The sequence below is a fragment of the Danio rerio genome, chromosome 16 (assembly GCF_052040795.2).
Source record: "Danio rerio strain M-AB ecotype USA chromosome 16, GRCz13ab, whole genome shotgun sequence".
In the NCBI taxonomy this organism is placed as follows: Eukaryota; Metazoa; Chordata; class Actinopteri; order Cypriniformes; family Danionidae; genus Danio; species Danio rerio.
In genome coordinates this window covers 41,186,731-41,211,223 of record NC_141036.1, presented here as the reverse complement: position 1 = coordinate 41,211,223, position 24,493 = coordinate 41,186,731, and the positions used below count along the sequence as shown (strand labels likewise).

At 40.8% G+C, this 24,493-nt stretch overlaps 3 protein-coding genes across 7 annotated transcripts in view; all 3 read right to left on the bottom strand.

The window, feature by feature from the left end:
- Nucleotides 1-111: 111 nt before the first annotated feature.
- LOC147840357 (uncharacterized) lies at nucleotides 112-3,758 on the bottom strand. Its single transcript, XM_087287533.1, has 5 exons — nucleotides 3,563-3,758; nucleotides 3,309-3,434; nucleotides 2,245-2,427; nucleotides 2,012-2,106; nucleotides 112-1,747 (listed from the first exon to the last, which is right to left on the bottom strand). Exons 1-3 carry the CDS (start codon nucleotides 3,756-3,758, stop codon nucleotides 2,246-2,248), a joined length of 504 nt encoding a protein of 167 aa, XP_087143659.1. The 3' UTR covers nucleotides 112-1,747; nucleotides 2,012-2,106; nucleotide 2,245.
- On the bottom strand, nucleotides 3,743-22,623 carry LOC147840356 (uncharacterized). 5 transcript variants are annotated; one of them, XM_087287485.1, is made up of 8 exons: nucleotides 22,534-22,623; nucleotides 22,255-22,402; nucleotides 16,956-17,073; nucleotides 16,784-16,886; nucleotides 16,663-16,706; nucleotides 6,808-6,963; nucleotides 6,300-6,443; nucleotides 3,743-6,159 (listed from the first exon to the last, which is right to left on the bottom strand). In XM_087287485.1, the coding sequence occupies exons 4-8, from the start codon at nucleotides 16,882-16,884 to the stop codon at nucleotides 5,951-5,953; spliced, it is 654 nt and encodes a 217-aa protein (XP_087143611.1). In that variant the 5' UTR covers nucleotides 16,885-16,886; nucleotides 16,956-17,073; nucleotides 22,255-22,402; nucleotides 22,534-22,623; the 3' UTR covers nucleotides 3,743-5,950. The 5 variants fall into 5 exon arrangements, with proteins under 5 accessions (XP_087143611.1, XP_087143614.1, XP_087143615.1 ...); XM_087287488.1 differs by lacking the exon at nucleotides 16,663-16,706 and having other exon boundaries at nucleotides 16,804-16,886; XM_087287487.1 differs by lacking the exons at nucleotides 3,743-6,159; nucleotides 16,663-16,706 and having other exon boundaries at nucleotides 6,181-6,443; nucleotides 16,800-16,886.
- LOC101885930 (uncharacterized) overlaps nucleotides 17,395-24,493 on the bottom strand; it is a 24,828-nt gene continuing 17,729 nt past the window's right edge. The window contains exon 6 of the mRNA XM_087287517.1: nucleotides 17,395-17,556. The gene's annotated coding sequence lies outside the window, so the exon portion shown is untranslated. The remainder of the gene's footprint in view (nucleotides 17,557-24,493) is intronic.

Genomic DNA, 24,493 nt, shown 5'->3' with positions numbered 1-24,493 from the left:
ATATATATATATATATATACATATATTATTGCATTACAGACATCCTGCAAAAATAACTTGAAAGAAAATCATCCAGATTTGAAATGACATGAATGTTAAATTTTTATTTTTAGGTGCACCATTATTTTATGTATAAGGTTAACATGAATGTTTTTTTTTTATTTGTGCTTAGCCAGGTCGTAAACCGCAATAAAGTTAGTTTGACGTTTGACATTAATTAGACATTCATTTATATGGTTAATTTAGTTTTTTAATCTGGAAATTAAACTTTGCAACATAAAGGGCGTATATTTATGCCCATCTGACATATTTTTGGCTCAAACTATAACAGGAGCAAATAATTTAATTGGTTTTAAATCGAATAAAACATCACAAACTGGAACAAAAATAATTCATTCATGAAAACAAAGACTGCTACTGAAAAAAAAAAACTGCTTAAACCAGCCTAGGCTGGTTGGCTAGTTTTAGCTAGTCAACCAGGCTGGTTTTAGAGGGGTTTTGGTTGTATTGGGGTAATCGAACTAGGACTCGAGTCCAGTTTTGATTGGACTCGGACATAACCTGGCCAGTCAGAGTCGTCAGAAAAGAATCGCCGTTTCAGAAAAGAAGCCGATGGGCAGATTTTGATTAAAGATCCACAAAACAAACTTTTCAGTGGATTCATTTGCACAGATTAACTTGTTTATTTTAAGACTAGCCATATGCTAGCAACATAAACATTGAACATTTTGATTTAATGCAGACTTTAAACGAAATATTCACCCAGATATGATAATTCTGTCGTCATTTACTCAATCTTCACTTGCTTCAAAACATGTTTGAGTTTCTTTTTTCTGTTAAACACATTTAGGCTAAACATTGCTAGACAGACTGCTAGACAATGACTTCCATAGTATTTTTTCCTGCCGATTTCTAGCATTATTCAGAATACATATTTTTGTTTAACAGAGGTAATAAATGTATAAATGTTCAATAAATAAATGGTGACAAAAGTTTTCTCTTGCTAGGAACTATCCCTTTAAGTGTCGTGCGCGCGGGACTTTTATTGTGAAGGCGCAGCGCTGCTGTGTTTCCGTGTTTAGTCAGCGTCGATCATCTGACGGCTTTAGTTCCTTTAAACGGAGTTTTGCAGTATTTTTTGGGAGTATTTAATCTGTTGAAGGGAGAGTTTAGGGTCCAGACATAAAGTCAACAGTGTTCTGCTGTTTAAAGCGTACAATTCTTCACATTATGGGGCAGTTTCTTGTGTTTTGGTCGACCTTCCTGCTGATGTGCGTCGCGTTCAGTTTTTCTGAATCAGAATCAACAACAACACAACAACCTACAACTGCTCCACCTGTGCGCAAACGTACATTTTCATCTGCATCTGCTTCCTTTATTTTCATCCCATATTTCTATTCCATTGAGGTAAAGTTGGTGTTATAGCCGCAAATTCGTTCATTGCCAACTTGTGACTCGCTCCCTATGTTGTTTACCATGATACGTTACTTTGAATATTCGGTCAAAATCACATACAAGTATGACTTGAAAACAACATTAGCTTTGTATTTCCTGAGTGGACAGCTACAATGCCCATCGCAACAAACACAACAAGTTGTTTACTTGCATGAGCAGAAACGCAAGCTTAGTGAAAGCATGACTAAACATGGAGTTCATCACTTCTCTTCAGATATTTTCAGTAGAGTATGCAAACTTACCATCGGGTACCGCGTTCCCAGAAGCTTTTTAGTCACAATTTTTTGGCAACCTGCAAAGAGAGCATAAAGTCAAAACTTATTCAACCAGAGAGATGTCTGATCACACACACACACACACGCACGCACACACACACTCACACACACACACACGCACGCATGCACGCACACACACACACACACACACACACACACACACACACACACAAACACACACAAACACACACACACACACACACTCACACTCACACACACACACACACACACACACACACACACACACACACACACACACACAAAGGAAAATTGAATGTTACCTTCTGGCCGTCAGATTTCCGTGTAGCCAGATAGACAGTGCCATGGTATCCCTCTCCCAGCTTCTTCCCAAGCACATATCTGTCAAGTAAAGATCCTGGAGAAAACATTTATGACATTTGCTCACTCCTGTTACTCTTCTGCTCAATCTAATCGTGAGAAAACTCTGTAAAACTCTGAAAAATAAAACAAAACCCTGCAGATTAGACAGAAAACATTACGGCAGAAGACAAACCTTAGCTGCTGTCTTTAGCTGAGCTGCTGTCTTTAGCTGAGCTGCTGTCTTTAGCTGAACTTCTGTCTTCTGCTGCAGTTTTGCTGCTGCCGCCATGTTGGATCTGGGCTGTTTTCACTCGTTTTGCAGCAACTGTGTCCTGATCCAGACATCCAGCCTTCCTCTTCAGTGCTCTTGGAGCTTCTGTGGATTCCAGTCAACAATGCATTATTAATGATCAGTTCTTTCATTAATTGGCATTTATTGTATTTGGGGATCTGTTCAAATGGCAGCAGTGCTACTAGTTTCCAGATGTTTTGTCATGAAGCTCTACTGAGAAATACTTTGCACAATACTGCATCATTCACAGGTTTAAAGGCACATTATGTGAGACTTTTATTATCAAAATCTCCAAAATCCACTAGAGGAGTGATTCATGAATGATCTCGCAGTGCATTATGGGACAGTGTAGTGTCCACTGGATGCACCCTTCAGAATCTCTCCAGTAGTAGTAGGTCATCTGGGTACTTCTCACATGCTGTTTGTCAAATACTGTGAGGTCAGACATACTACTCGGCTCACATACTGTCTTAATGTACTATTTAGTATGGAAGAGTGTGATTTTAGACACAGCCAGTGTGTGTGTTCATGCTAATGATCGTATTAGCAGTGTGGTGCAAAATGTCTTTATTTATAGTGCCCTGACCTTTTAATAGCAGGGAAACTGCTATAGAATGTCTCGTACCATCACAACGGTCAAGTATGTTTGACATGCTTTTCTCTTTATTTGCCACTTGCTTTTCTTTTCTTTTGCTGCCTGCTGTTCATTCATTCTATTTCTGCTCTGTTTGTTTAGCGAGGTTTTAATATGTTTGTGTTTTATTTGACAGCACAGAGCAGCATTATAACAGAAGCCCAACATTTATTTAGTCTGATAAAACAGCACACGTGATCACGAGCTGAAGAACCAGACGCGCTGGACTGTGGCATAATAAAAGCTCTGCTGCTTTGTGTCGTCGTGCACTGTGCCTTTAAGCTGACATATATATGCTCATACAACTGTAGAAGAGTAACGGTAGACTGACCTGAGCGGCTGTTCTCATCGCTGGACGTCTCTGCAGCTTTGATGCGTTTGCGCAGAGCGTATGGTTTGACTCCATCAGAATCACTCTGCAAATCATCATCCGCTTTCCTCTTCACTCCTCTTCCTCCTGATGTGGATTACAGTCAATAATGAATTATTAATAATCGATTATTTCAATATTGCCATTTATTTTACTCTGGGATTCAACAAATGGCAGCAGTGCTCCAGTTTTCCAGTCATTAAGAGTGGACTGACCTGAGCTGGACGCCTCTGTGTCGGCGTCTACACTTGTGTTCTCCAGCTCAGCAACTCTGATGCGTTTCCGGTGGGCAGATGGTTTACCTCCACCAGAAACACTCTGAAAAGCATCATCTGCTTTCCGCTTCACTCCTCTTCCTCCTAATGTGGATGACAACACAATGAACAATACACTCCTAATCTTAAGAATCATTTATTTTTTATGCCAGTAATGAAGCTTTTTCACGTTTGTTTTCAACTCTGAAAACTGGACTGACAGTTTCAATTTACTACAACTTCTATGTTAAGCTGCTTTGACACAATCTACATTGTAGAAAATAGTTTGGACTGTGGGGGAACCCATGCCAACATGGGGAGAACATGCAAACTCCACACAGAAACACCAACTGCCCCAGCCGAGGTTCAAACCAGCGACCTTCTATCTGTGAGGAGAACATGCTACCCACAGCACCACCGTGTCGCCCTATTTGAATGATTTTTTGGCACAAAGTGGATAATTTTCACACATACCGTGTATTTCTGCCAATTCAATTCAATTCAGCTTTATTTGTATAGCGCTTTTACAATGTAGATTGTGTCAAAGCAGCTTCACATAAATGGTCATAGTAACTGGAACAGTGTGGTTCAGTAACTGGAACAGTGTGGTTCAGGTTTTAGTGTTTAAGTTCAGTTCAGTTCAGTTTAGCTCAGTTCAGTGTGATATAATCATTACTGAGAGTTCAAACACTGAAGAGCAAATTCATCGATGCGTAGCTCTACCAATCCTGAACCATGCGAGGCAGTGGCGACAGCGGAGAGGGAAAAAAAACTTCACCTGATGGGAGTGAAGAAAAAAAACCTTGAGAGAACCAGACTCAGTTGGGCACGACCATTTTAATTTCTCCACTGGCCAAAAGTCTTGTGCAGAACTTCATTCGCCGTGGTTTATGCTGGAAGATGGCTTCAATGAAGACTCGTCTGTCCCTGGAGCGTCGCTGGAATCAGACACATGTTCTCCACTCCCTACGACCATCAGCGCACCAGCAGCTCAGGATATGGCCTGGTCCCAGATATGGAATCCTTGGGATCATCACGTCGCTGGTCTTGGATCCAATCAGTGACTCCGCCTAATCTGAGGACCTCGGGATGAGTATCCCCAGGTGAAAATAGAGAATAAAGAGAATAATTAGCATAGCTGCTGTTCATAGTGTATATAAGCAAGATGCAGAAGCCAGTGTGGAACCCGCTAGGTGATGCATTGAGTGTATGCTTTACTAAACAGATAGGTCTTTAATCTAGTTTTGAACTGGGAGAGTGTGTCTGAGCCTCGGACGTTATCAGGAAGGCTATTCCAGAGTGTAGGAGCCATGAAAGAGAAGGCTCGACCTCCTTTACTTGATTTTGCTATTCTAGGTACTACCAGAAGCCCTGAATTTTGAGATCTTAAAGAGCGAGTTGGTTCGTAGCGAGACAGAAGGTTGGTTAGATAAACAGGAGCTAGATTATTTAGAGCTTTATAGGTGAGAAGTAATATTTTAAATTCAATACGAAACTTAACAGGCAGCCAGTGTAAGGAGGATAAAATTGGGGTGATATGATCATATTTTCTAGACCTGGTCAGAACTCTGGCTGCTGCATTTTGTACTAATTGAAGTTTGTTAATAGAGGATGCTGGGCAGCCAGCAAATAGAGCATTACAGTAATCCAGTCACGAAGTCATAAAAGCATGGACTAGCTTTTCTGCATCTGAGATGGATAGCATATTTCGTAATTTAGCGATATTTCTCAGATGAAAGACGGCAGTTTTTGTGACATGGGATATATGGTTTTTAAAAGTTAGATTGCTGTCTAATATGACACCCAAATCTTTTATAGTAGAGCTAAAGCTAACTTTGTATCCCTCTAATTGTAAATTGAGTTGCGAGATCTGCTGTGTGCAAGATTTAGGCCCAATAAGTGATAATTCTGTTTTGTCGGAGTTTAAGAGAAGAAAATTGTTGGTCATCCAGTCTTTGATGTCTTTGATACACTCAGTTAGTTTAGAAAGTTCAGACGTCTCGTCAGGTTTAGTTGAAATATATAATTGAGTATCATCTGCATAGCAGTGAAAGCTGATCCCATGTCTTCTAATAATGTCTCCCAGAGGTAGCATGTAAATTATAAACAGTAAAGGGCCTAAAACTGATCCTTGAGGCACCCCATACTTTACTGGGCAGATTTGTGAAGGCTGTCCATTAAGATTCACAAACTGGTAGTGGTCAGTTAAGTATGACTTAAACCATTGTAGAGCCTGTCCCTGGACACCTGTAGACTTTAAGCGATTTATGAGGATATTGTGGTCAATGGTATCAAATGCCGCACTAAGATCGAGTAAAACTAATAGCGAGACGCACCCTCGGTCAGCAGCTAAGAGTTGCAGCTTGCCTCTGTATTATGAATTTTAAGTGATGAAACTGTAGAAAAGTGTGATTCTGTAACGGGAGACTGACCTGAGCTGCTGTTCTCATCGCTGGACGTCTCAGCAGCTCTGATGCGTTTCCGCAGTGCATAAGGTTTACCTTCACCTAAAACACTGTGAAAATCATCATCCGCTTTCCTCTTCACTCCTCTTCCTCCTGATGTGGATTACAGTCAATAATGAATTATTAATAATCGATTATTTCATTAATTGGCATTTATTTTACTCTGGGATTTAACGAATGGCAGCAGTGCTCCAGTTTTCCAGTATTTCTCCAGTCATAAAGAGTGGACTGACCTGAGCTGGACGCCTCTGTGTCGGCGTCCACTCTTGTGTTCTCCAGCTCAGCAACTTTGATGCGTTTGCGCAGTGCATAAGGTTTACCTTCACCTAAAACACTGTGAAAATCATCATCCGCTTTCCGCTTCACTCCTCTTCCTCCTAATGTGGATGACAACACAATGAACAATACACTCTTCAGAATATAAAGATTGAGAAAATCCCCTTTAAAGTGCCCGAATTAAGTTCAAATCAACATCTGAGTTCTGACATGTTTACAGTAGAAAGTGTTCAACTTGATGGAGCATGATCATAATATAATATTGTATTGATTTTGGCCATAATAGATAAATCAATCACTTTGATCCAGACACTGTATTGTTGCCTAGTGGCCAAAATCTCCGCATGCTCACTGGATTTAGCAGCTAACTGAGTGAAACACTTTGCACCCTGCTTCATGTTTCAGAATCTTCAGTGGTGATAAATGTATGGTGCTGAAGCTGTACAAGTTTTGATGGAGACACACCTGAGCTGGTTTTCTCTTGATAGCTGCTCATCTCTGTGTCTCTTGTGTTCTCCAGCTCTGCAACTCTGATACGTTTCCGCAGAGCGTATGGTTTGCCTTCACCTAAAATACTGTGAAAATCATCATCCGCTTTCCTCTTCACTCCTCTTCCTCCTACTGTGGATTAAAACACAACGAACAATAAACTCTAAATCTCAATCTTGATTTTTATTGTCAATATTTCATAAAAAAATCCTAACATTGAGAAAAAATCACCTTTTAAATAGTCAAATTAAGTTCTTAGCGGTGCAGATTATAAATATCAAACACTCAGATTTACAGCAGCAAGTTTGTAAATAATTTCATGCTTCTGTCATATTTCAGGCCCGTAGCCAGAGTGTGGGGGGAGGGGATAGTACAGAATTTGTCCTATACATAACCTCATTTGTCCTATTTTGGCTGCTACACCATCATAAATTGTGAAAATAACCTGTTGAAAAAAGCCGAATCATCTGTTGACGTCACATCAGTGTGACTTCAGCTAATCAGTATGCAAACTAATATTTTTCATGAGTCAAACATCCTCATCCAGCAAGACAACATACAATATGACAAAAGTGAAGTCATCTTTCACTACAAGTAGCCCAACGTTTATTCTGAATCTTGGACCTTATTCTTGAAGAAGAAAAAAAACACTATGAAGGTTTTGAAGCCAAAAGCGGCCCATGTTCAAGGTAATATTAATACTAATTGGGCTATTTTTGTTATCCATAAACCTTCAAAAAGTGAAGCTCTGCATTATTAATATTATTATGTTTTAGAAGGACAAATTTTGACTGAGGAAAGTTCAATGTGCTTGCCAGTTTATTTTCTCAATAAATGACAAAAGACCACATTTTTTTCATTTAAAACTTTAACTCTTTTTTTTAAATTATATATGATATCCTCTTAAGGGCCAAGATGTTTTTTACATGCATTTTTTTATTTCTCTTTGCTATTTGGGCTTAATGGAACCTAATTAGAATAAAAATCTAAGTATCATCTTTTGATATGATGTACTTTTAGAGAAGTGAAGTTTATTCATAAACTAATTTCGAGAGGATCACGTGCTTATGATTTATCACGTCCAGTCTCGTATTTGCTAATCACTAATCTTCCAATCATATGAGCCCTAAGGCACCATAAATAGTCTAAGTTTTCAGTTCACTTTATCTTCGTTTGGAAGAAGCAGCTTCACCGTAGCTAGCTCCGTTGAAGAACCAACTCTAAACCAGCATGGACAACTAAAGCAGCAACAAGCTACAATCTTCAGGATCTTCATTTGGAAGAACGCTCTGCTCTGCTCATCAACTACAAAAGCTACAAGTGCTACAAGCTACAAAAGCTTCAAGCTACAATCTACAATATACAATCTAAAAGCTTCAATCTACAAGCTACAATATACAAGCTACAGCAACAACAACAACAACAACTACTATTGCTACCATTTCAAACAACTACAACTCCAACAATTTCATCAACAGCTTAAACAACAACACCAAAACCTTCCACTTCAAAGAGCCTCCACAACGCATCTGCTGTGTCTTCAACCTTATTTCCCAGCAAGATATAAGCCAAAACTCCAAAGCTATTGCAATAAAACGGAACCCTCACCTTCTCCTAGCAGTACACATGCTATCCATCGTTTAACAGATTGTTTGCTGGAATGTGTTCAGCAGAGCAGCAGCTCCAGCCACAAACAATGTTGAATTTGATCAACAAAATGGCCGCCAGGCTTTTTGCACCTTTTGCATGGCCTGACTGAAACTCCTTAAGCCAATAGCTGTAAAGATAAGCGTCTCCATCCAATGAGCTAAAAGACTGGAGATGGTCCCGCCCTCTCTCTTGACTCTGTTGCAAAGACCTTATGAATGAATAGGCCAGACACGCTTGTAAATTTAGTTAAAAAAAAAAAATAAAAATAAAAATAAAATTCCATTTGACATTTAACTTCTGAAAAGATTATTACCCAACCAGTAAATATTAACAAGCTATTGAAAAACATTATGCCATCAAGCACAGAAGTCCAATTGTAATACGCCAGCGACTCATGTGTTGATTTACAAGCGTCATATAAGATTATATAGCAAGTCAGTCGGATGTGAAAACGGCAAAGAAACAAACTTCCCACTTGACTGTTATAAATACAAATTTAAACTTCACTATCCCTTCACTTGCTCAGTCTTCAAGGGGTACCAGTTTTCCAGGACCACCAGACTAGCCATATCCCATGTCCTCAGCTCTCCATTCATCTGTCATCCCGTTAGGAGACGAACACCCACCCCTACCATCCTTGCACATCGTATCATTGAAGTCATCGGACCATGCATTATCAAAAGCGCTTCCATTTACAGCCGCCCATGCCCTTATTAAGATGCCTCGCATGGATATAAACTAAAACATTTTTCATGTCTGCCATACTTGTATTATTTTGCAAAGATTTAATTTCTGATTCTCTTTGTTTTTTCTATTTTAGAGATCATGACTGCTGGCTCCAGAAGCTGACCCTCATCCAACCTATTACACTCCACATCCTCTTCACAAAGGATACATTTCATTTTTCACTTTATCCAATCTGTCCTAACCTGCAGTCTGCAACCTCCGAACCTGAAACCGTCGATTATCTTATTAAAAAGAAATCGACAACAACTTCATGATTGGAACTCCAAGGCTCCTCCTTTTAATATCTCGCGCATTAGCCCCATTGGTGTCGCTACTCAAAAATGTTCTGGCAAAAACGCCTTGTAGTCGACCTTTCGTCCCAACACAATTGCTCCTTTCCTAGCATTAACAGCACTATCCCATTGGACGAATATTTACTTAACTACCACGACATTGATCAAGAGATCTCTCTCATAAAGATAGCCAGTCGTAACACCTGGCTAGCCAAAGAAGATATTTCCCCTACCTTTAAAATCATGCCAATCCACCCAGACTTCTGGCACCTTTTGGCATTTATTGGCGAAATCAATTCTATTTTTCGGATGCAAAAGCAGCCCAAAAAATATTTGACATGATGTCAGAAGCTTTATGCTGGATTCTGTCTAACATTTACGAAATACCATACCTCATTCACCTTCTAGACGATTTCCTTATTTCCCCCCCGTCATCTCCTCCAGCCAAACACCTAGCGATCACCCAGCAGGTTTTCGCTGATCTCGGAAGGACCCAGTACTTCAATCGAATTTCTGGGTATTAATCTAGACTTGCATAAATTCCAAGCATCCCTTCCTAAAAAGAAAATCAATCGAATAATTTCTCTATCCCAAAATTTCCTTGAAAAACAGATGTGCACACAACGAGAACTCCTACCAATTCTCGGCCATCTAAATTTCGCTATGCGCATTATTCCTTTCATTTCCCACCTCCTTCAATTATCCACCACAGTTCATGGTTTAGAAGAAACAATTTTTCTCTCCAAACCCAGTCGCGATGAACTTTGCTTATGGATCTCTTTCCTTAAGCAATGGAACGGCTGTTCCTTTTTCTACAGCGACTTGATTGCATCCCCTATTGACATCAACACATACACAGACGCTGCCCCTCCAATAGGTTACAGTGGCTAATATAAAGGACACTGGCTTGTCTCAACATGGCCAACCCAATTGTAATTCCATTCCAAAGACCAATGTTTTTCAGCCCTCTTCAAATTCTACCCTATCATCGCAGCAGCCATCCTGTGGGGGGACGAATGGTCTACATCTAGCATTCTCTTTCACTGCGATAACGAAGCTACAGTGCATTGCATTAACAAAGGGCGCTCCCACTCCCAATCGCTTATGCCATTTTTAAGACACCTTATCTGGATATCTGCTAAAAAACAATTTATCATGATTGCTGAACATGTATCTGGTTGCAAAAAACCAAATCGCTGACTCTCTCTCTCATTTCTCTTTGCAGATATTCTGGCAACTAGCCCCGGAAGCAGACCCTCACCCAACGCCGGTCCCTCCTTATTCAGTAACGATATTTCCATAAACCACCCACTTCATAATCTTCATCAAACTTCTCTATCTCTTATCCTACAAGCAATAGCTCCCAGAACCCTCAATGCATACCTCACAGCATGGAATTCGTTCAAACAATTCCATACCATGCTAGACAACCCATTACACTCAAAATCCTTACCTCATGCATCTACACCCTCTGTAAAGGTTACATTTCCTCCCATACAGCCCGCACCTTAGATGCTATGTTCAATCTAGCATTTTTTGGGGGGGGGGTTTCTTAAATGTTCTGAATTAACAGTTACATCCAAATTTAACCCTCTACTCCACCCCACCATCTCAGATCTAGCTTTGCAAGACAGGGAAACTATCTCTTTCCTTATCAAACAAAGCAAAACAGATTAATTCCAGAGAGGACACTCTATCCTCATTTTCAATATTCCTTCACCTACACGCCCATTCCAAACCCTCTTAGCCTAGAAAATCTCAAGAGGCTAACCCACTGGCCCCGCTTTTTACTGATGACGCTAACCGTCCAGTATCTCGATTCTGGTTTCAAAAACACCTTAAAGAAATCTTTCGCCTATCAGGTTTTTTCCCAGAGCCCTTTTCCAGCCACTCATTCAGGATTGGCGCAGCCACTACAACGGGCTCTCACACCATCAGATCCAGACCCTTGGTCGCTGGTCTTCTGAAGCTTTCAAATCTTATATACGTCTCAGTAAATACCACCTCAAGAAAGCCCAACAGGCTTTAACCAACCCCCAAGCACCTCCTCACACGGCTCCAACTCAAAAAGGTGTCTAACAGAGCCTCGACTCTCGCAAGAGTCATCCAAACCAAACCCCGCAGAAGCCCAATTGTCCACCCATGGCACCCTTACATGTTTGCCAAGGACTCCCTCAAGGGCCATTGCAGTTAGCATCTTCTGCAATCACCAATAGCTATTTACAGATGCAGATGTTTGTATCCACATGTTCTTTGCGCATTTACTGCGTTTGTACATATGTATTATATTTGTGCTTGTTCCCTTCTTCCAACTTTTCCAAATCTTTTATCCTTATAACCCTACTTTTCAGCCTCTCGTTCCTTTCTTCTCTACACTCCATTCCCAACTAATCTATTTTACACTCTACCTCTAATGATCTTGTTTCTCCTGTCTAGACTCTTCAGACACCCGAAGGGGCCCCCTTGAGCTCCAACTCTCGCAGGATTCGGCCATAGCGGCCACAGTCCTTTCTTCTTCACGATGTTACCTATTCTTTTTCCGCCTAGACTCTTTCTCCAAGCTCCAAACCCCGCAGGGGTCCGCTCAAGCTAAAACTTCTTCACTCTACTTCAACTACCTCTCTTCTCCTTATGACTCACCCTCTAGCTCTGACCCCCACAGGGGTCGCTCCGAGCCCCAATCTCTCGCAAGAGTTATCCAAATCCTCTTTCCCACTCACTGATATCTATCTCCTCCTATCCGCAATCTACCCTCAAGCTCTGACCTCCACAAAGGTCGCTCAGAGCTCCAACTCTCACAAGAGTTACTCTCTTCCACTCACTGCTACCTATCTCCCCCTATCTACACTCTACCCCCAAGCTCTGACCTCCACAGAGGTCGCTTCAAGCTCCAACTCTCGCAAGAGTTACTCTCTTCCACTCATTGCTCCTCCCAGCTACACTCTACCCTCAAGCTCAAACCTCCGCAGAGGTCACTCCTATCTACACCCTACCCTCAAGCTCAAACCTCCGCAGAGGTCACTCCTATCTACACCCTACCCTCAAGCTCAAACCTCCGCAGAGGTCACTCCTATCTACACCCTACCTTCAAGCTCAAACCTCCGCAGAGGTCGCTCCTAGCTACACTCTACCCTCAAGCTCAAACCTCCGCAGAGGTCACTCCTTTCTACACTCTACCCTCAAGCTCAAACCTCCGCAGAGGTCACTCCTATCTACACCCTACCCTCAAGCTCAAACCTCCGCAGAGGTCACTCCCATCTACACCCTACCTTCAAGCTCAAACCTCCGCAGAGGTCGCTCCTATCTACACCCTACCCTCAAGCTCAAACCTCCGCAGAGGTCACTCCTATCTACACCCTACCTTCAAGCTCAAACCTCCGCAGAGGTCGCTCCTATCTACACCCTACCCTCAAGCTCTAACCTCCGCAGAGGTCACTCCTATCTACACCCTACCCTCAAGCTCTAACCTCCGCAGAGGCCGCTCTAAACTCAAACTCTCACAAAAGCTCCATCTTTCGTAAGAGCTACTCTCCTCCACTCACTGCTCCATACCTTCACTCTACTCTGGCCCCCGCAGGGGTCACTTAGAGCTCCAACTCCCACAAGATTCACTCAAAGTTCTCTTTTCACTGCTTCAAACCACCTATTCTCCCCTTCTTCTCAACCCCGAAAACCATGACCCCCGCAGGGGTTCCTTCAAACTCTAACTCCTGCAAGAGTTATTAGAATCCTCTTTTCACCCTTATTAATCCTATCTAATTAATGCCCATGCATTTAACCTCTTTCCTTCTATTATATCCAGCAGCCGGATATAGCTCTAAATTTCCTGCCTTTTGGGGGGGTTTTTCTTCGAATACGCGGCTGCTGTCCCGAGCGATTAATTTCTGCATTTTGGGGAGTTCTGAGATCCACCGAGCTCAGGCTCCCTTCTTGCTCTGCCAACGGGAGGAAGCCCCGGGCTCGAGGAGCCCTTGAGCTCGGGGCTCTCTCCCGGGACAGCATGCCAAATAAGCTTTGTAAATCATCAGCTAAGTGTGAACTCTTGAAGTGAAGTTTATTCATAAACTAATTTCGAGAGGATCACGTGCTTATGATTTATCACGTCCAGTCTCGTATTTGCTAATCACTAATCTTCCAATCATATGAGCCCTAAGGCACCATAAATAGTCTAAGTTTTCAGTTCACTTTATCTTCGTTTGGAAGAAAACCCCCCTCCTCCCCTATTCTCCTCCTTTACCTGCAATTGGGCGGCACGGCGGTCCAGTGGTTAGCACTGTGAACCACACAGCAAGAATACTGCTGGTCCTAGTTCGATAGGACCGGTGAGTGTTTCTGTGGGGAGTTTGTATGTCCTTCCCGTGTCCGCGTGGGTTTTCCCCGGGCTCTCCGGTTTCCTCCCACCATCCAAAGACATTCAACATACTTAACAATCAAGCTTGTCTAATTCCTTACGTTCCCTTAGCTACAGCGGCAGGGGAGTTCTGAGATCCACCGAGCTCAGGCTCCCTTCTTGCTCTGCCAACGGGAGGAAGCCCCGGGCTCGAGGAGCCCTTGAGCTCGGGGCTCTCTCCCGGGACAGCATGCCAAATAAGCTTTGTAAATCATCAGCTAAGTGTGAACTCTTGAAACATGGTGTCCATATATGTGGACTCGTGGTCTGAATTTACATAAAACCCTTTCCTGAATGTTTTTGAATGCATATATAACATAGCAACATGACTACCAGAGATTAAAAACAAAATTTTCCCCCCATTTCTGAAAGTTCAGAATAGGGTTTGGGACATTTCATATGCTGAAAACAGTTGCAGGATGACACTGTATGTCTGTAACAAAATATAAAACATTCAAAATATTTTAAATAGCCACTTCTCCCTTTAAGTAATCGATACAGAACTCCTATTAGTAAAACAAATCAGTTTAAACTTTCATTCATCCCCTCAGCTGTAACGTTTTTGAATTTAGGGTAGAATTTTGTATTGTATTATGTGCTTTGAGTATTATGTGTGACATGCGTGTATGCTGCAACCAAATCGCCTTCGGGAAATGTATAAAGACTACTTGACTGACTGATGATGATGGACATTCAGACAGCAGTAACGTCACCCCTCAACTGCAAAACGTTTCTCTACAGACAGTGATAACCCAGATGAGAAATTCTACAACAGAAATCAGCTAAAGCTAATGAGTCCCTGTCATCTGAGTCGCTTTGCTGATCTTTAAACTCCCGCTTTAATCAGCTGTGGTTTTCTTTCTGTCCAATGACAGTGCGCGTTTCATACAAGCGAAAGAGGGTTTAGCTCAACTTGAAGTGAAAGTTGATTTTGGTGCTTGACTGGTTGCAATTTGTTGATTGAATGAACAGCAGGCAGCAAAAGAAAAGAAAAGCAAGTGGCAAATAGAGAGAAAAGCATGTCAAACATACTTGACCGTTGTGATGGTACGAGCCATTCTATAGCAGTTCCCCTGCTATTAAAAGGTCGGGCACTATAAATAAAGACATTTTGCACCACACTGCTAATACGATTTTTGCCATACGCTTATTTCACGCAGTCACCATTTTGAAGAACCAAAGCGAGGCTGCAGTGGGAAGAAACCCAGAAGTATAAGACCAGAACTGTAAACATTGCATTGACAACACAAACCTCAAGCTGTTGCTGATATTTCAAAATGCAGAAATAGTGTGTAAACATCACTTTAATATCATTCAGTGAGTTTAATGTAACCCATTAAAAGCAGATTAGGCATCAAACAACATCACAGTCTCTTTAAGAGTAACACACTCAAGAACTCCTAGACTTCAGTTCATGGCAGCAGGTAAACACTGTGGGGGCTTGCCTGCTTCAGCCTATGTAACCCGGTGAGTTGACAGGTGGGCAAATCGAAGCTGGTTTTTAATAAAACAAATATAATCTGCATATAATAAATAATATTGGTAAAGATATTTGCGAATTGCTGCACATCCTGTGTGTATTAAGCAATGTTTAAGCAATACGCACAACTGACTCGCTCTGCGCTGGACTTTAGACCTCCTCTCAGCTGGTCTATTGAACAGTTTAGTTCCTCAAAATAGCAACGTGCCAACAATGCGCCTCAGCACACCTCCTTTTTTAGAGCAGTACGCAAATGTATTTGCTATTTAAACAGCGTGCTGCAAAATGTCAAAATGTCCAGCTGAAACTAGCAAACAACAGTTGCATCACACCTTAAACCGGGTGTATGACAGGGCCCAGACACACGAACACTGAAGCGTGAAGCAGCCACGAAGATCATTCGAGTCATCAAGTGGATCCCTCATCTGTGTTTGCACTCAGTAAACAGCGGTGGGTGAACTGATGACCTTCACGGCCAGTCATTTCTGTTTTATTAACTCGAGTTTGATAAATGGCATCTAAAATGTGTTTGGGAAAGGTTAGCTAACTAGTGGCATTTTCCTTAGCTGAAAATGAGCTCTGACATCCCTTTTTATTTTCACTGTTCATTCAGAACGGACCTTTGGGTCACTCAGAAGGCAGTGAAATGATAAATTTGTGTCACGTTCTCTTCCCTGATAAGATATACAGCCAAGTGCACAACGTTCCTAGTAACTCCAAGCAATACTTCTGGATTTCTTCCCATTTTCTTCCTATTCGATTTCACTTTTAAAAATGGCGGTCGCGTCAAATCCCTCTACTCTTGCAGATTTTGAGATTAGGGAGCAATAAGAAAATTGTGTCTGAAACACTGCCTGAGTGATCCTACAGCTATGTTTTTGGGGGCTGATGCTCCTGGTAGGGTTTGCCATGGCAAAAACGTTTTAGGTGACAGGTCAGACTACAGGTATGTGCCAAAAACATTGGAATAATTTGTTTTAAAAAGTTTAACTTATGTGTTATTAGTTCACAACACACAAAATGAAGTATTTCAATCTTTTGTTTCAATTTAAATGATTATGGATAAACATGAAAAAACTCAAATCCAGTATTTCACAAAATTAGCATATTTCATTTGACCAATAAAAAGGATCTTAAACACACGCTGGCCTTCTGAAAAATGTGTTAATGTACTGTATTATGTCCTCAATATGGAGGCGATTGGCCTTCGACAAAGTTGAGGTACTATTGTAGCCCAAGTTGCTTTGATATCGGCCTTCAGCTCGTCTGCATTTCGGGGTCTGTTCCCTCACCTTCTTCTGTCATGTTCAAGGTCCCGAAAGGTAAATAAGAATATCTGTAAATTAGTGCATGTGACATCAATAGTTCAACAGTAATACATGTGATTCACAACCTGTAATCAAAACTGCACACCTGAAGTAATTCTGACCTACGCTGTTAATGCTGTAGAGGGGACTCTTTCCTCTTTTGTCTGCACCACAGATGAACAATCGGTCTTCGATCTCTGCTAACATTACTGCACAACAGAAATGACGTTGTAATTAAAGAAATCTGATCTGAAATTCCTCTTCGAAATTATTATGACCTGTTAGCTACTGTCTTTGCGTAGGGCACCAGAGTCTGTGCCTGCTTCCCCAAAGAAAGTAACCTTTAGTCTCGATTTAGGGGAAGCTTTCTTTTGACGTTGCCACTGCTGCATGCCTCTGTGTAGTTAACACAATATATTAGTGCAAACAGTTTTAATAAAGTTCAAGCAGTTTTCAGTCAATTAATTTTACGTATTTGTGAGGCTTACAGCTGCTTAAAGGTTTAGTTCACCCAAAAATTGAAATTCTGTCATTAATTATCTACAAATGAAGATATTTTGCATTTAATCCAAGAGCTTTCTAATCCTCCCATAGATAAATCGTTGAATAAAGTTATTTTTGTTTAGCTTCATATAATTATAATTGAACAACTTAAGTCACATGAACTTATTTTGACTATTGTGGCGAGTCAGAGGAAAAACACATACACAAAGCGTTGGTGTTACAAACAGGTCTCCGGAGGGTGATTTATTTATATAGTGAAGTACGTAAAATGAGATGAATATGGTGCTCTTCAGTGGATAGGTGCTCTGGTGCTCCAGGGAGAATGTGAGTTTGAGTGAGAGTTCTGGTGAAGGATCGGTCAACTGCTGGAGTCCGCTAGAGAGGAGAGACAGAGAGACACAGACATTAGCACAGGGAGTCATTAGCTGCGTTTCCACTATCGCGCCTAAAGCGAGCAAGTCAAGGCCAGTCGCGTTTCCACTGTCATTTCCGGGGCCTAATCGGGCCAAAGCGGGGCTTTCTTGGGGCCAGCGGCCGGCCTTATTAGGCCCGCCAAATACCTTGGGCCAGGCCCAGTTTGGCTAATCGGGAGGACCGGGAGAATTCCCGGTGGGCCGGTCCGTTTTTTGGCCGCGAGGGCCGGTGTCCCTAGCTCCAGAATCTGTTGCTCTCAGCAGTCACACTTTTTAAATTAATTTATTTACTTACTTGACTACAGTCTTCTTATTGATTATTTTACCGCAGCTCTGCTCTGCCTACAGGTTAATGATGATATTACTGATGAGTCAGTCCTTCATATACAACAGTTGTGGTCCAGTGGTTAGCACGTTAGATTACGACGCTGCCGATCCGGGTTTGATTCTTGTCTGAGTATGTTTTTTTTTTTTTAATTATAGTTTTATTGTTAAGACATATAATACTGTTAGGGTTTTTGAACATTTAAAGTTCTAAAGCAGCTGTTTTCTCAAAAAAAAAAAAAAAAAAAAAAGACGTGATAGTGTAATTAGAAACTGAATTGGAAATGACCTTATTTTAATATAGTCAGTCGTGAACTGCGGTGGGCCGGTCTAAGGCTTAAAACTCCAGGGCTGAAAAAGAGTCCCACTCCGGCCCTGCCTTGGGCCAAGGAGGGCCCGCTGGGGCTTCGGGCGGAGTGAAAGGAGAGGCGGGCAGTTTTCTGGTTGCACATGAGCACATGCGCCAAACAAATAAAGAAATAAGGGAAAGAAAACATCTAGCCTTATAGTCTGGGATCTTTTTGCGTATGATCACCCTTATGTTTCCCTTTTAAAATGTAAGGCTGCTGCATAAAATAATAAAGTAGTTTAAATTTATAGTGACGTTCTTTGCTGCGTCCCCCTTTATGTTTCAATAACGCATAATAATCTTTACACCATATTAAAGATACAGCAGACAGTAAAGGTTTTCCAGAGTTTTTGTCAAGGGTAAAATGTTTGTTTGTGCGCGTTTAAATGCCTGTATGTGTGTGTGAGACCGGGCAAGAGCGCTCCTTCACAGCTCTGTTATGCCGCGAGCGGCTTTTTTCTGTATTTATTTTGGAGATAATACACAATATAAATACAACAGAAAGACATAAAACTTAACAAATTACATGCCCACTTTCATAGACTTTAAACAATATAGTGTCATATCTAGATAAAATAGCCTAAGCTATATTGAAATATAATTTAAAGAATTACAAATATCGGATATATATATATATATATATATATATATATATATATATATATATATATATATATATATATATATATATATATATAAATCGCATTAAATAAATAAACCAATATAAAATAAACAAAAGCTAGCTATATGTAGGTAGCCTATATACAATACATAAATCAAACCGTTTTAAAGCCACTTATATCCTAACTTTCATTTTACAAAGACCTGTCTGGAAAAAAAAGATTTTCGATATTTTCTAAAAACAATTAACACCGGAGAAGGTTTGAAATATTATTTATAAAGTATTTGGTTGCGATGATATTAATCAAATCGCGCAAACAGAGCATCATTTGGGTAAGTGAAAGCAGAATCTTTCCTACCTTTTTTTCTGTCACTCAGTCCTGCGCAGCGCTCGCTGCTTTAAACGCATCGGGGGAAAGTCCAAACACAAAATGTGTTCTTTATCCTCAAACAACTGTTTATGTTTTTATATGATGTGGTTAAATTTATAAATGAAACTTTAAATGAAGAGCTTTAGTGAATAGCTGCCGAGCGCAACAAATATGGCTATATTTTATTAGGCTACTCGCTCTTGTGCCGGAAACACTTAACACGATGTCTATCAAAACGAGGATGTTATAAAATACATGCCATATCGAGTTATAAACGAGAATTTCTGTGGCTTTATATTATGGATGTGTGCGCTCTCTGTGTTGGGTCCCTCCGTTAGTGGCGAGAGCACTCGATGCACAATGCCAACAGTCGGTCGGCGACTAAAATGTAATGAATGGAAATACACAGGTCTGTGCGTATAGACATTTCATGTAATGCTGTACAGTAACGTGTCATTTGTTTGTTTCGGTTGTCTTCATTTTAATGGTTTCGTTTCGTGATAATTCTATGGTGTGCTTTATCTGCCTGTCCTGATTCCCACTGAAGTGGGCGGGTTGTGTGACGTTTGATTCGGGGACGTTCTGTGGGCGGTGTTTGCGTGACGCGCTGTGAGTGAAGAAGATTTTATTCTCTCTGTATGAAGTATTTTCTAAGTGTAAAGCAGTTAATTTTCTCTTCACAAAATGTATGTAGTGTTTGCAGCAAACATGCCAGCCTGTGTTAAAAATACAGTGATATGTCTGTGTAAGATGAGTATGCCTGCACAGGAGCAACACAGAGACTTCAGAATGCTCTGGGGTCTGCTCTGCTCTTTCTCGGCTTTATTATGGAGAATAAAGTCTATTTTCTGATATTCAAAACCTCTGGTCTGATAATTTGTAATTGATGAGAAGTCAATATTTACGACATGAGCTACTAGCCCGACAGTGGAAACGCGACATGATTTCGGTCTCATTTCTCAACCTCCCGGGCTATTGGCCCGGCCCGGCCCGGCCCGATTAAAGCCCTGGCTCGCACTGGCCCGATAGTGGAAATGCGGCTATTGAGTGAAATGAAGCTCGTCTTCCTTGTGTTTGGGGATGGCTTATACGAGTGTCTGCTGATGAGCTCCAGCTGGGATCGATCCGTGCTGATTAAGTGACAGCTGGGGTGAATCCGGGACCAAGGCGACGTGGCATCAGCATACTCGCCACTAGGATTGGGTACCGAAACCTGCTAGGTAACCGATACGTACCATTATTAAATCAGCGTATGAATTTCAGTGCCTAATTTTGGTGCTGCAGCAAGGACGTTACGCCTGTTTCACACCACAAGCGAAAGTAGCGCATGAGCAGCGCGTAAGGAGAGCAGAAGCAGCACACAGCCGTTTGCCTTTCACACCAGCTGCGTCTGCAGCGCGCAGCTCTCCGGCAGCTGCTGCAGAGATCAATCTATCTCTATGTCTATTCTATCTAGTTATGAACAGCTCTCGGGTGGAATAACTTGAGTGAACATAAAACAAAGCCGAGTAAAACTTTCTTCCTCAGTTTCAGCAGCACAGCACAGCACACAGCGAGCTCACATCATCCAGCATGCGTGTCGAACTACACTACCCACAATACACTTCGCTATGGACTACAACTCCCGTAAATAGCTAGTCTTAAATCGACCACTCCCCTCTCCTGCAACACTAGCGTGCAACTTAAGCAAAACTGATACTAAAATTGTTTTACATTTGGTTTTGTAGTTCGGGCCTAAATAAATGTTTGTTGCAGTTTTTTATCGTTTTAAGTTCATTTGAATGACTATATATAAATCAGTTGATATTTTTAACGCATTTATTGAGTAAAATTGCTACTTTTTACTGTCATTCAATGTGTTTAGGTCATTATTAATGCACGAAATAAACAATAAAAAATAGCACTTATTATTACTCCAGAATAATTATTTTTTAGGAAACAGTGTAAACACTTTCAGAAACATTATTGTAAATGAATGGGAGGGCAAAATAAATCGACTTCAGCTGTAGGCCTGTTAAAGTTTACAGGTGCAGCAATGTGCCTTGATGTACTTGAATGCTAGAAATGTGTTCTCCAACACCCGTATAACGTTACTTGTCAAATAAATAAACAAGGAAGATTATTTTGAGTTTAAGTTATTTAATTATCTTGTTTATGAAGACTGCAGAGTGATGCATGAACAAAAATGACTATGAATAATGTTAAGTATTTTGTGATATATATGATAAAATGTGCTCCTAAAAGTACGTGGCCCCTGCCCGCCCCCACAGGTTAATAGTAAGCTAATGTAATTTCATAATGCAAATCTTAAATTCATGCTCACCAACAAATGATCAAAGGAAATGTATTAATGTAATACAGTATGAATTTATGTTTACTTTAAACTGTAATCATATTGTTCTGTTAAAATTATTTTTAAAAATATTTTGTCAAATAAAATTATTTTGTAGAGTCATCCACCATCATTTTGGGGCTAAAAAGTATCGATTCAGGCACCGTTTTGGCACCGGTATCGTTTTAAAAGTATCGATTAGGCACCGGTATCGAAAAAACCCAAACGATGCCCAACTCTACTCGCCACATTATGTTTTTGGTTCCTTTCGGGGCATTGATAAATGCTTATCCAGTAAATCTATGGGAGGATCAGAAAGCTCTTGGATTAAGTCCAAATGATCTTTATTTGTGTTCTGAAGATAAACAAAGATCTTATGGGTTTGGAACAACATTAGGGTAATTAATGACAGAATTTTCATTTTTTGGTGAACTAATCTTTTAGGATCAACTGAAATTACTCAACAGTTTTCTTCAGAAAAATGAGCATGTCTGCTTTTTCAGGAGACAGACAAGCCCACTCCTGGCTGATAATGTCCCCAGCAGTGGAAAATGTACGCTCTGAGGTTGTGGATGATGCTTGCATGCAAAGATACCTTGATGCCAATTCTGAAAGCATTGGCAGAGTGTCATTTATGTCCCACCACCAGGTTACTGGACTTACTGAGGACAGTGTAGACGGAAGCAGTCTGTACTTATTTATTATCTCTATATCTCCTCTGTAGTGCTGCTGACGCTGGTCTGCATTCTTGCTTCAATTGCCATGTCCTCCACAGCAAACAGCTCCTCAAGGCAGAAAGCTTTGGAATCTTCTATTAACAAATGAGTAAAGAAATAAAGACAAATATAAAACTATATAAAAAATAAATTCAAACAAGTTAATTTTCTTCTGAATTAAATAAAATTAAATAGGAAAAAATAGGATTTCTTTATATTTTCTTACTAGTGCTGTTGTTGCAGATGCACTGTCTTCATCAGAGATGTCATTTCGGTTACCTGCTAAGTGCCTGTTCTATCTGCTCAGTCGGAGTCTATATTCAATAAAAAACTAGGTCACACTGAAGAAGATTTCTATTCTCTCTGTATGAAGTATTTTCTAAGTGTAAAGCAGTTAATTTTCTCTTCTCAAAATGTATGTAGTGTTTGCAGCAAACATGCCAGCCTGTGTTAAAAATACAGTGATATGTCTGTGTAAGATGAGTATGCCTGCACAGGAGCAACACTAGGAGAAGGCTGAGTGACTGATTGTGTAGAATAACTGAATATGTAAAGCACTGATTATTTATGTTAAATACTTCTATGAAGCTATATGTGTCAGAAGTTAGAATGAGTAACATATTATCAAGTTATTATCCTATCATGACAATGTATGTAAACACTTAGTTCCTTTGCATAAGTTGCATCTATACTTTGCTGACATAGACCTGTAACATCTCTGTTGACATGAGCTAGTGGGCTGAGAGCCAAGAATAGCAGGACCCCTTAGACTAAAAACCTATTCAAAAATGGTCAAGAGTTAAAAAGAGACTTAGGGGTGTGTCAAATAATCCTGTATAAAAATTGTAACAAACACACTGAAACTTTAGAAGGTGCAGGAGAGACTTTGGAAGGTGTCCAGGAGAGACTTCAGAATGCTCTGGGGTCTGCTCTGCTCTTTCTCGGCTTTATTATGGAGAAGAAAGTCTATTTTCTGATATTCAAAACCTCTGGTCTGATAATTTGTAATTCAAGAGTTCACACTTAGCTGATGATTTACAAAGCTTATTTGGCATGCTGTCCCGGGAGAGAGCCCCGAGCTCAAGGGCTCCTCGAGCCCGGGGCTTCCTCCCGTTGGCAGAGCAAGAAGGGAGCCTGAGCTCGGTGGATCTCAGAACTCCCCTGCCGCTGTAGCTAAGGGAACGTAAGGAATTAGACAAGCTTGATTGTTAAGTATGTTGAATGTCTTTGGATGGTGGGAGGAAACCGGAGAGCCCGGGGAAAACCCACGCGGACACGGGAAGGACATACAAACTCCCCACAGAAACACTCACCGGTCCTATCGAACTAGGACCAGCAGTATTCTTGCTGTGTGGTTCACAGTGCTAACCACTGGACCGCCGTGCCGCCCAATTGCAGGTAAAGGAGGAGAATAGGGGAGGAGGGGGGTTTTCTTCCAAACGAAGATAAAGTGAACTGAAAACTTAGACTATTTATGGTGCCTTAGGGCTCATATGATTGGAAGATTAGTGATTAGCAAATACGAGACTGGACGTGATAAATCATAAGCACGTGATCCTCTCGAAATTAGTTTATGAATAAACTTCACTTAATGAGAAGTCAATATTTACCACAAATGGCGCCCAACGTGGGGCTGGACAGAGACGAACGGGTGACACTGGACATGCTGGGGCTTGGAGGAAAAACACAAATATGTGGCCACGATAAAAAACGGTAAGCAATTTTAAGCTTATACGTTTGTGTTTTTTCTACCAAGGACCTGCTTGTAACGGTAAAAAAGTCACTTGAACTGTTTCTCCAGCTATAACGAACTACAAGTAAAACTAAAAAAGTAAAAGTAAACATAAAAAAGTAAAGATATAAAAGGAAAACAAAGGGGTTTTGAATACCAGGAGAAAATAACAATTTGCATGCAAATGATCTGTGTTTTCCTAAGAGGGCCTTGACGGATAGGATAAACGTTAACTAGTAACTGTTACTCATGTTTGGGAAATTTTTTTATATTATGAAGAATATGCATAGAGCATTTTTAAGTTTTAAGAGGAAGTTCTTAAAGTGTGGTGACAATTAATAAGTTAAAACAGATTAAGGTATAGAGAGAAGCGCGCAAAGACCTCGGAGTACCCGTTCTGTTTTAATAATGATAAATATTATTATTCAGGAGGCTGGGGGAAAAAAGGCACAAA

Excerpts from the sequence above, each read along its gene's own strand:
- LOC147840356 (XM_087287485.1), bottom strand. The coding sequence starts at position 16,884 with ATGTTAGCAGAGATCGAAGACCGATTGTTCATCTGTGGTGCAGACAAA. Across the intron at positions 6,964-16,662 it reads CTTGAACATGACAGAAGAAG|TAGGAGGAAGAGGAGTGAAG; the intron begins GTGAGGGAACAG and ends TTTAATCCACAG. Across the intron at positions 6,160-6,299 it reads CACAGAGGCGTCCAGCTCAG|GAGGAAGAGGAGTGAAGAGG; the intron begins GTCAGTCCACTC and ends AATCCACATCAG.
- LOC147840357 (XM_087287533.1), bottom strand. The coding sequence starts at position 3,758 with ATGATTCTTAAGATTAGGAGTGTATTGTTCATTGTGTTGTCATCCACA. Across the intron at positions 3,435-3,562 it reads CACAGAGGCGTCCAGCTCAG|GAGGAAGAGGAGTGAAGAGG; the intron begins GTCAGTCCACTC and ends AATCCACATCAG. Across the intron at positions 2,428-3,308 it reads CGATGAGAACAGCCGCTCAG|AAGCTCCAAGAGCACTGAAG; the intron begins GTCAGTCTACCG and ends TGGAATCCACAG.